The sequence below is a fragment of the Fringilla coelebs genome (genome assembly GCF_963513975.1).
Source record: "Fringilla coelebs genome assembly, contig: SCAFFOLD_481, whole genome shotgun sequence".
Taxonomy (NCBI): Eukaryota; Metazoa; Chordata; class Aves; order Passeriformes; family Fringillidae; genus Fringilla; species Fringilla coelebs.
Genome location: NW_028167560.1, coordinates 1 through 10,130, shown reverse-complemented (window position 1 = coordinate 10,130; position 10,130 = coordinate 1). Strand labels below are relative to the sequence as shown.

General features: G+C 62.0%; 1 protein-coding gene across 1 annotated transcript; it reads right to left on the bottom strand.

Moving 5' to 3' along the window:
- Positions 1 to 295: 295 nt before the first annotated feature.
- Positions 296 to 9,372, bottom strand: LOC311165778 (aurora kinase C-like; the record flags this gene model as incomplete). The annotated part of the gene is made up of 7 exons (XM_084227280.1): positions 296 to 833; positions 1,444 to 1,618; positions 3,311 to 3,459; positions 6,456 to 6,594; positions 7,328 to 7,519; positions 8,427 to 8,481; positions 9,299 to 9,372. Coding segments are annotated over 7 exons (952 nt in total), but the record flags the coding sequence as incomplete, so codon positions are not given.
- Positions 9,373 to 10,130: the final 758 nt, after the last annotated feature.

Here is a 10,130-nt window from a genome sequence, read left to right as displayed (position 1 = left end):
GTGTCCAAGGGGTCAAGGGTCAGTGGGCAGTGTCCGGAGGGGTGAGGGGTCACTCCCTGGGGTCAGTGGTCACTCGTGGTCAGTGGTCAGTGTCCGGAGGGGTCAGAGGTCACTGGTCAGGGGTCAGAGGTCAGGATGGGCAGTATCCCGGGGGCAGGACCCGCTGTGAGTGGCCACGCACCCAAGGGTGCCCCAGCACCCCCCACAGGGGCAGGGTCAGGCAGGGATGGTCAGTGGTGGTCAGTGGTCACTCGTGGTCACTGGTCAGGGGTCAGAGGTCACTGGTCAGGGGTCAGGGGTCAGGAGGGGCAGTACCCCGGGGGCAGGACCCACTGTGAGTGGCCGCGCACCCAAGGGTGCCCCAGCACAGGGTCAGGGATGGTCAGTGGTGGTCAGGGATGGTCAGTGGTCAGTGGTGGTCAGGGATGGTCAGTGGTCAGTGGTGGTCAGTGGTGGTCACTCGCGGTCAGTGGTCACTCGTGGTCACTGGTCAGGGGTCAGAGGTCAGGAGGGGCAGTATCCTGGGGGCAGGACCCGCCGTGAGTGGCCGCGCACCCAAGGGTGCCCCAGCACAGGGTCAGGGATGGTCAGTGGTGGTCAGGGTGGGTCAGTGGTGGTCAGTGGTGGTCAGTGGTCACTCGTGGTCACTGGTCAGGGGTCAGAGGTCAGGAGGGGCAGTATCCCGGGGGCAGGACCCGCCGTGAGTGGCCGCGCACCCAAGGGTGCCCCAGCACCCCCCGCAGGGGCAGGCGCTGTCCCGGCGCCCGCCGCAGCAGCCGCTGGATCAGATCGCGAGCGCCCTCTGGGATGTGCGGGGGGAAGTGCAGGTCCACCTGCCAACGGGGGGGGGGACAGGTGAGAGACAGGTGAGATGGGGGGACAGGTGAGAGACAGGTGAGACTGGGGGGGGACAGGGGAGGGACACGTGAGGGGGGGGACAAGTGAGAGACAGGTGGGGGGGGACAGGTGAGAGACAGGTGAGATGCGGGGACAGGTGAGAGAGGAGGGGGGGACAGGTGGGGACAGGTGGGGACAGGTGAGAACGAGGGGGGACAGGTGAGAGACAGGTGAGGGACAGGTGAGACTGGGGGGGGACAGGGGAGGGACAGGTGAGAACAGGGGGGGCAGGTGAGAGAGGAGGGGGGGACAGGTGAGGGCGGGGGGGACAGGTGAGGGCAGGGGGGGACAGGTGAGAGACAGGTGAGAGACAGGGGACAGGTGAGGGACAGGGGAGGGACAGGTGAGACGGGGGGACAGGTGAGGGACAGGTGAGACTTGGGGGGGACACGGGAGGGACAGGTGAGGGACAGGTGAGGGGGGGGGCAGGGGAGGGACAGGTGAGAGACGGGGGGGGACAGGTGAGAGACAGGTGAGAACGGGGGGGACAGGTGAGGGACAGGTGAGAGAGGGGGGGCCCAGGTGCGGCCAGGTGAGCTCACCCACCTGCGTGATGCGGCGGTAGGTGTCGGCCGCCGAGGGGCTCTCGAAGGGGGGGTGCCCGGCCAGCAGCTCGTAGCACAGCACCCCCAGGCACCACAGGTCCACCTTCTCATCATGGCCGCCGCCCTCCACCATCTCGGGCGGCAGGTAATCCAGGGTGCCGCAGAGCGTGCGGCGCCTGAGGGGTTAAACGCACACCTGAGCACACCTGGGCAGGTTAAACCCACACCTGGGCAGGTTAAACACACACCTGGGCACACCTGGGTGCACCTGGGCAGGTTAAACGCACACCTGGGCAGGTTAGACACACACCTGGGCAGGTTAGACACACACCTGGGCAGGTTAAACGCACACCTGAGCAGGTTAGACACACACCTGGGCAGGTTAAACGCACACCTGAGCAGGTTAGACACACACCTGGGCAGGTTAAACACACACCTGGGCAGGTTAGACACAAACCTGGGCACACCTGGACAGGTTAGACACACACCTGGGCAGGTTAGACACACACCTGAGCACACCTGGACAGGTTAGACACACACCTGGACAGGTTAGACACACACCTGAGCACACCTGGACAGGTTAGACACACACCTGGGCAGGTTAGACACACACCTGGGCACACCTGGGCTGGTTAAACCCACACCTGGGCACACCTGGGCACACCCAGAGCCCTCACAGATTCCCCCAGGTGTGTCTCACCTGTCCCAGGTGTGTCCCAGCTGTAAGCCAGGTGTGCCCAGATATGCCCCAGGTGTGTCCCAGGTGTGCCCCAGATGTGCCCAGGTACCCCCAGGTATGCCCAGATGTGCCCAGGTGTGCCCAGGTGTGTTCCCGTCTCACCTGAGCGAGGGGGCGTGCACAGACCACCCAAAATCGGCCATTTTGAGCCCTCCCATCCCCATAACCTCTGCCAGGTGCCCTCAGGTATGTGCCCAGGTGTGCCCAGGTGTGTGCCCAGGTGTGCCCAGGTGCCCCCAGGTGTGTTCCCGTCTCACCTGAGCGAGGGGGCGTGCGCAGACCACCCAAAATCGGCCATTTTGAGCCCTCCCATCCCCCTTTCACCCCCATAACCCCTCCCAGGTGTGCCCAGGTGTGTGCCCATCTCACCTGAGCGAGGGGGCGTGCACGGACCACCTGAAGTCGGCCATTTTGAGCCCTCCCATCCCCTTTCACCCCCATCCCAGCCCCATAACCCCTCCCAGGTGTGCCCAGGTGTGCCAGGTGTGTGCCCGGGTGTGTTCCCGTCTCACCTGAGCGAGGGGGCGTGCACAGACCACCCAAAATCGGCCATTTTGAGCCCTCCCATCCCCATAACCTCTGCCAGGTGCCCTCAGGTATGTGCCCAGGTGTGCCCAGGTGTGTGCCCAGGTGTGTTCCCATCTCACCTGAGCGAGGGGGCGTGCACGGACCAGCCGAAGTCGGCCATTTTGAGCCCTCCCATCCCCATAACCTCACTCCCAGTCCTCCAAACAGCCCCCCAGGTGTGCCCAGGTGTGCCCAGGTGTGTGCCCAGGTGTGTGCCCAGGTGTGTTCCCGTCTCACCTGAGCGAGGGGGCGTGCGCAGACCACCCAAAATCGGCCATTTTGAGCCCTCCCTTCCCCTTTCACCCCCATCCCAGCCCCATAACCCCTCCCAGGTGTCCCCAGGTGTGTGCCCAGCTGTGCCCAGGTGTGTGCCCAGGTGTGTGCCCAGGTGTGTTCCCGTCTCACCTGAGCGAGGGGGCGTGCACAGACCACCCAAAGTCGGCCATTTTGAGCCCTCCCATCCCCATAACCTCACTCCCAGCCCCCCAAACAGCCCCCCAGGTGTGCCCAGGTGTGCCCAGATGTGTGCCCAGGTGTGTGCCCAGGTGTGTTCCCGTCTCACCTGAGCGAGGGGGCGTGCACGGACCAGCCGAAGTCGGCGATCTTGAGCTCCCCCTTGAGGCCGAGCAGGAGATTCTCGGGTTTGATGTCGCGGTGGATCACCTTGCGCCCGTGGCAGTACAGCAGGGCGTCGGCCAGCTCCTCCATCAGCTGCCAAAATTTGGGGGTCAGGGCACCCCAAAATCATCCTGAGCACCCCAAAAATGAACTCGGGGCACCCCAAAACTCCCTGAGCCCCCCCAGGTGTCCCCAAATCCCCCCCAGGTGTCCCCAGGTAACCCCCAGGTGTGCCCAGCCCCGTGGCAGTACAGCAGGGCGTCGGCCAGCTCCTCCATCAGCTGCCAAAATCTGGGGGGTCAGGGCACCCCAAAATCATCCAGAGCACCCCAAAAATGAACTCGGGGCACCCCAAAACCCCCTGAGCCCCCCCAGGTACCCCCAAATCCCCCCCAGGTGCTCTGGGAAGAGGCAGCTCCTCCATGGGGGGGACAGGGAAAAGGGGGTCCAAGGAACCCCAAAATCCTCCAAAGTGACCCCAAAACCGACCCAGGGCACCCCAAAATCATCCAGAGCACCCCAAAAATGAACTCGGGGCACCCCAAAACCCCCTGAGCCCCACCCAGGTACCCCCAAATCCCGCCCAGGTACCCCCAAATCCCCCCCAGGTGCTCTGGGGGGAGGCGGCTCCTCCCAGGGGACAAGAGGATAAAAACTGACTCAGAGCACCCCAAAATCCTCCAAAGTGACCCCAAAAATCCACTCAGGGCACCCCAAAATCCTCCTGAGCACCCCAAAAATGAACTCGGGGCACCCCAAAACCCCCGGAGCACCCCCAGGTACCCCCAAATCCCCCCCAGGTGCTCTGGGAGGAAGCGGCTCCTACACAGGGACAAGAGGGTAAAAACTGACTCAGGGCACCCCAAAATCCTCCAAAGTGACCCCAAAAACCGACCCAGGGCACCCCAAAATCATCCAGAGCACCCCAAAAATGAACTCGGGGCACCCCAAAACCCCCGGAGCCCCCCCAGGTACCCCCAAATCCCCCCCAGGTGCTCTGGGAGGAAGCGGTTCCTCCGTGAGGACAAGAGGGTAAAAAATGGGTTGGGGGACCCCAAAATTCTCCAAAGTGACCCCAAAAACCGACCCAGGGCACCCCAAAATCATCCTGAGCACCCCAAAATCATCCTGAGCACCCCAAAAATCCACTCAGGGCACCCCAAAACCCCCTGAGCCCCCCCAGGTGTCCCCAAATCCCCCCCAGGTGCTCTGGGGGGAAGCGGCTCCTCCAAGGTGACATGAGGATAAAAATTGGGTTGGGGGACCCCAAAATCCTCCAAAGTGACCCCAAAAATCCACTCAGGGCACCCCAAAATCATCCAGAGCACCCCAAAAATGAACTTGGGGCACCCCAAAACCCCCTGAGCCCCCCCAGGTGTCCCCAAATCCCCCCCAGGTGCTCTGGGGGGAAGCGGCTCCTCCGTGAGGACAAGAGGATTAAAAATGGGTCAGGGCACCCCAAAATTCTCCAAAGTGACCCCAAAAACCGACCCAGGGCACCCCAAAATCATCCAAAGCACCCCAAAAATGAACTCGGGGCACCCCAAAACCCCCTGAGCCCCCCCAGGTACCCCCAAATCCCCCCCAGGTGTGGGGGATGGGTGGGGCAGGATTTGGGGGTTTTTTGGGGTCCCTGATGGGATTTTTGGGGTTTTTTGGGGTCCCCGAGTGGGATTTTGGGGTGATTTTGGGGTTTTTAGGGTCCCTAAGTTGGCTTTTGGGGCGGGTTTGGGCTTTTTGAGGTGCCTGAAGTGATTTTTGGGGTGGTTTTGAGGACTCTGAGTGGATTTTTGGGGTCTTTGAGTGGATTTTTGGGGTGGTTTTTGGGGTTTTTTGGGTGATTTTGGAGTCCCTGGGTCAGTTTTTGGGGTGGGTTTTGGGGGGTTTTGGCTGATCTTGGGGTTTTTGGGGTCCCTGGGTCAGTTTTTGGGTTTTTTGGGGTCCCCCAGTCAGTTATTGGGGTGAATTTTTGGGGTTTTTGGGGTCTCTGGGTCAGTTTTTGGGGTGGTTTTTGGGGTCCCTGGGTCAGTTTTTGGGGTCCCCCCAGTCAGTTTTTGGGGTGGTTTTGGGGTTTTTGGGGTCCCTGGATCTGTTTTTGGGATGGTTTTGGGGTCCCTGAATTGGTTTTTGGGGTCCCCAAATCCGGTTTTGGGGTGGTTTTGGGGTTTTTGAGGTCCCAGATGTGGTTTTTAAGTTGCTTTTGGGGGTTTTAGCTGATCTTGGGGTTTTTGGGGGTCCCTGACTCAGTTTCTTCGTTTTTATGGGGTCCCTGAGTAAGTTTTTGGGATGGTTTTGGAGGATTTTGGGGTCCCTGATTCAGTTTTTGGGGCTTTTTGGGGTCTCCGGGTCAGATTTTGGGGGTTTTTGGAGCCCCTGACTCAATTTCTGGGGTTTTTTTTGGGTTTTTGGGGTCCCTGGGTCCATTTTTGGGGTCCCTGGGTCGGTTCTGGGGATCCCTGGGTCGGTTTTTTGGGGGTGTTTGGGGTCCCTGGATCGGTTTTTGGGGTGGTTTTGGGGGGTTTTGGGGTCCCTGGGTCGGTTTCTGGGGTGGTTTGGGGGGTTTTTGGAGTTTCTGGGTCGGTTTGGGGGGTTTTTGGGGTCCCTGGATTGGTTTTTGGGGTGGTTTTGTGGTTTTTGGGGTCCCTAACTCAGTTTTTGGGTTTTTTGGGGTCCCTGACTCAGTTTCTGGGGTTTTTGAGGGTTTTTGGGGTCCCTGGGTCAGTTTTTGGGGTCCCTGACTAAGTTTTTGGGGTCCCTGGATCAGTTTTTGGTTTTGGGGCTTTTTCAGGTCCTTGGGTCGGTTTTGGGGGGTTTTTGGGGTCCCTGGGTCAGTTTTTAGGGTGGTTTAGGGGTTTTTGGGGTCCCTGGGTTGGTTTTTGGGGTCCCTGGGTCGGTTTTTGGGGTGTTTTTGGGGTTTTTGGGGCTCACCGTGGCCGTCCTGGTGGCGTCCAGGCGCCGGCAGCGCTGCAGCTCCTTGTAGAGCTCCCCTGGGCTTTGGGGGGGTTTTGGGGGTCCCTGGGTCGGTTTTTGGGGGTTTTTGGGGTCCCTGACTCAGTTTTTGGGGTGTTTTTGGGGTTTTGGGGGCTCACCGTGGCCGTCCTGGTGGCGTCCAGGCGCCGGCAGCGCTGCAGCTCCTTGTACAGTTCCCCTCTGGGGGCGAACTCGAGGATGAGGAAGACGCGGCGCCGGTCGTGGAAGTAATTGTAGAGCCTGAGCACGTTGGGGTGCCTGGGGGGAACAGGGAACACCCCAAAAATGAGATTCACACCCCAAAAAATGAGATTCACACCCCAAAAAAGTCTGGGGTCACCCCCAGACCCCAAATTCCACCCCCACCCCACCCCGGGATTTGTTGTCCCAAAGGAGCTGCACTAAAATGGCTCCCCCCGGGCTGGGGCACAATGGTACAGTCCGAGCTCTTTGGGGGGGCTGGGGGGACCCAAATTGAGACCCCACCCCAAAATTGAGACCCCCACCCCAAAATTGGAATCCCCCACCCCAAAATTGGGACCCCCCACCCCAAAACTGGGACCCTCACGCCAAAATTGGGACCCCCACCCCAAAATTGAGACCCCCCACCCCAAAACTGGGACCCTCACGCCAAAATTGGGACCCCCCCCAAAATTGAGACCCCCCACCCCAAAACTGGGACCCTCACCCCAAAATTGGAACCCCCCCCCACCCCAAAATTGGGACCCCCCCCAAAATTGAGACCCCCCACCTCAAAATTGAGACCCCCCCACCCCAAAATTGAGACCCCCCCACCCCAAAATTGAGACTCCCACCCCAAAATTGAGACTCCCACCCCAAAATTGAGACCCCCCCCCCACCCCAAAATTGAGACCCCCCACCCCAAAATTGAGACCCTCAGCCAAAAATTGGGATCCCCCAGGTGTGTCCCAGGTGTATCCCAGGTGTATCCCCCATCCCCAGGTGTGTCCCAGGTGTGTCCCAGGGTTACCTGAGGTGCGCCTGGATCTCGATCTCCCTCCTCAGCTGATGCTCCACCCCCTCCTGCTCCACCTGGGACTTGAAGAGCACCTTGAGGGCCACCAGGAAGCCGGAGCGCCGCTCCCGCGCCAGGTACACGTTGCCGAACTTGCCCTTGCCCAGGGGCCGGCCCACCTCAAAATCCTCCAGCGAGAAGGTGCGGCTGTGCCGGGGCACACCTGAGTCAGGTGGGCACACCTGGGGACAGCTGGGACACCTGGGGGCACCTGGGGACAGCTGGGGACAGCTGGGGAACGATCCTGGACTTCCCTTCCCTGCCTTGAAATCCCTCAGGGAGAAGGTGCGGCTGTGCTGGGGCACACCTGGGGGTACCTGGGCACACCTGGGGACACCTGGGGACACCTGGGGAACGATCCTGAACTTCCCTTCCCTGCCTTGAAATCCCTCAGGGAGAACGTGCACCTGTGCCAGGGCACACCTGGGGGCACCTGGGCACACCTGGGGACAGCTGGGGACAGCTGAGCACACTTGGGGACAGCTGGGGACACCTGGGGAACGATCCTGGACTTCCCTTCCCTGCCTTGAAATCCCTCAGGGAGAAGGTGCGGCTGTGCCGGGGCACACCTGGGTCAGGTGGGCACACCTGGGGCACCTGGGCAAACCTGGGCACACCTGGGGACAGCTGGGGACACCTGGGGACAGCTGGGGTAACACCTGGGGACACCTGGGCACACCTGGGGGCACCTGGGGAACGATCCTGAACTTCCCTTCCCTGCCTCAAAATCCCCCAGCGAGAAGGTGCGGCTGTGCCGGGGCACACCTGGGTCAGGTGGGCACACCTGGGGCACCTGGGGACAGCTGGGGACACCTGGGGGCACCTGGGCACACCTCACTCATTGTCACCCTGCCCCTCCCCCACTGTCACCCCACCCCTCCCCCATTGTCACCCTGCCCCTCCCCCACTGTCACCCTGCCCCTCCCCCCCATTGTCACCCTGCCCCTCCCCCACTGTCACCCCGCCCCTCCCCCATTGTCACCCTGCCCCTCCCCCCATTGTCACCCTCACCCCTCCCCCACTGTCCCCCTGCCCCTCCCCCAGCCGCACTCACACGGGTGGGGGAGGGGCCGGCACCGCGCTGGGCTCCAGGGGCACCCGCCCGGCTCCTGGGGGGGCACAGGGGTCAGCACCCCAAAAACGGCCCCAAACACCCCAAAAACTGCCCAAACACCCCAAAAACTGCCCAAAACACCCCAAAAACGGCACCAAACACCCCAAAAACGGCCCCAAACACCCCAAAACTGACCAGAGACACCCCAAAAACTGCCCAAAACACTCCAAAGACTGACCAGAGACACCCCCTCAGGACCCCCCCAAACCCCCCCAAATTCCTCCAGGACCCCCCAAATCCTCCCCAGGACCCCCCAAATCCTTGCCAGGAACTCCCAAGCCCCCCCCCGGACCCCCCAAACCCCCCCAAATTCCCCCAGGACCCCCCCAAACCCCCCCAATTTCCACCCAAATCCTCCCCAGGACCCCCTAAACCCCCCCAGTTTCCACCCCAATCCCCACAAAACCCCCCAAATCTTCCCCAATTTCCACCCAAATCCCCCCAGGACCCCCCAAACCTCCCCCAATTTCCAACCAAATCCCCCCAGTTTCCACCCAAATCCTCCCCAGGACCCCCAGATCCTCCCCGGGACCCCCCAAACCCCCCCAAATTTCCACCCAAATTCCCCCAGGACCCCCCAAATCCTCCCAGGACCCCACAAAACCCCCCCAGTTTCCAACCAAACCCCCCCAGTTTCCACCCAAATCCCCCCAGGACCCCCCAAATCCTCCCCAGGACCCCCAACCTCCCCCAGGACCCCCCAAACTCCCCCAATTTCCACCCAAATCCCCTCAGGACCCCCTAAACCCCCCCAAATCCCCCCAGGACCCCCCAAACCCCCCCAGTTTCCCCCCCAGTCCCCTCCCCCGTACCTGGCAGAGCCTTCCCGGGGGGCTCGAGCTCGAGGGGTCCTTGCAGGGCACCCGCAGGGGGGGAGGGACCAACTCTGGGGGGGGGGACAGGGGTCACCCCAAAACCCCCCCAAAATGGGGGAGGGGGTCACCCCAAAACCCCCCAAAAAGGGGAGGGGGGTCACCCCAAAAGCCCCCCAAAATGGGGAGGGGGTCACCCCAAAACCCCCCCAAACTGGGCAGGGGGTCACCCCAAAACCCCCCCAAAATGAGGAGGGGGTCACCCCAAAACCTCCCCAAAATGGGGAGGGGGTCATCCCAAAACCCCCCAAACTGGGGAGGGGGTCACCCCAAAACCTCCCATAATTGAGGAGGGGGTCACCCAAAACCCCCCCAAACTGGGGGAGGGGGTCACCCCAAAATCCCCCCCAAAATGGGGAGGGGGTCACCCCAAAACCCCCCCAAACTGGGGAGGGGGTCACCCCAAAACCCCCCCCAAATTGGACAGGGGTCACCCCCAAACCCCCCCCAAACTGGGGAGGGGGTCACCCCAAAACCCCCCCAAAATGGGGAGGGGCCACCCCAAAAGCCCCCCAAACTGGGGAGGGGCCACCCCAAAAGCCCCCCAAACTGGGGAGGGGGTCACTCCCAAAAGCCCCCCAAACTGGGGAGGGGGTCACCCCCAAAACCTCCCATAATTGAGGAGGGGGTCACCCCAAAACCCCCCCAAACTGGGGAGGGGGTCACCCCAAAATCCCCCCCAAAATGGGGAGGGGGTCACCCCCACAACCCCCCAGGGGCCTTGGGGACCCCCAAATTGGGGAGGGGGCGTCACCTTGGTCAGGCTGGGGGG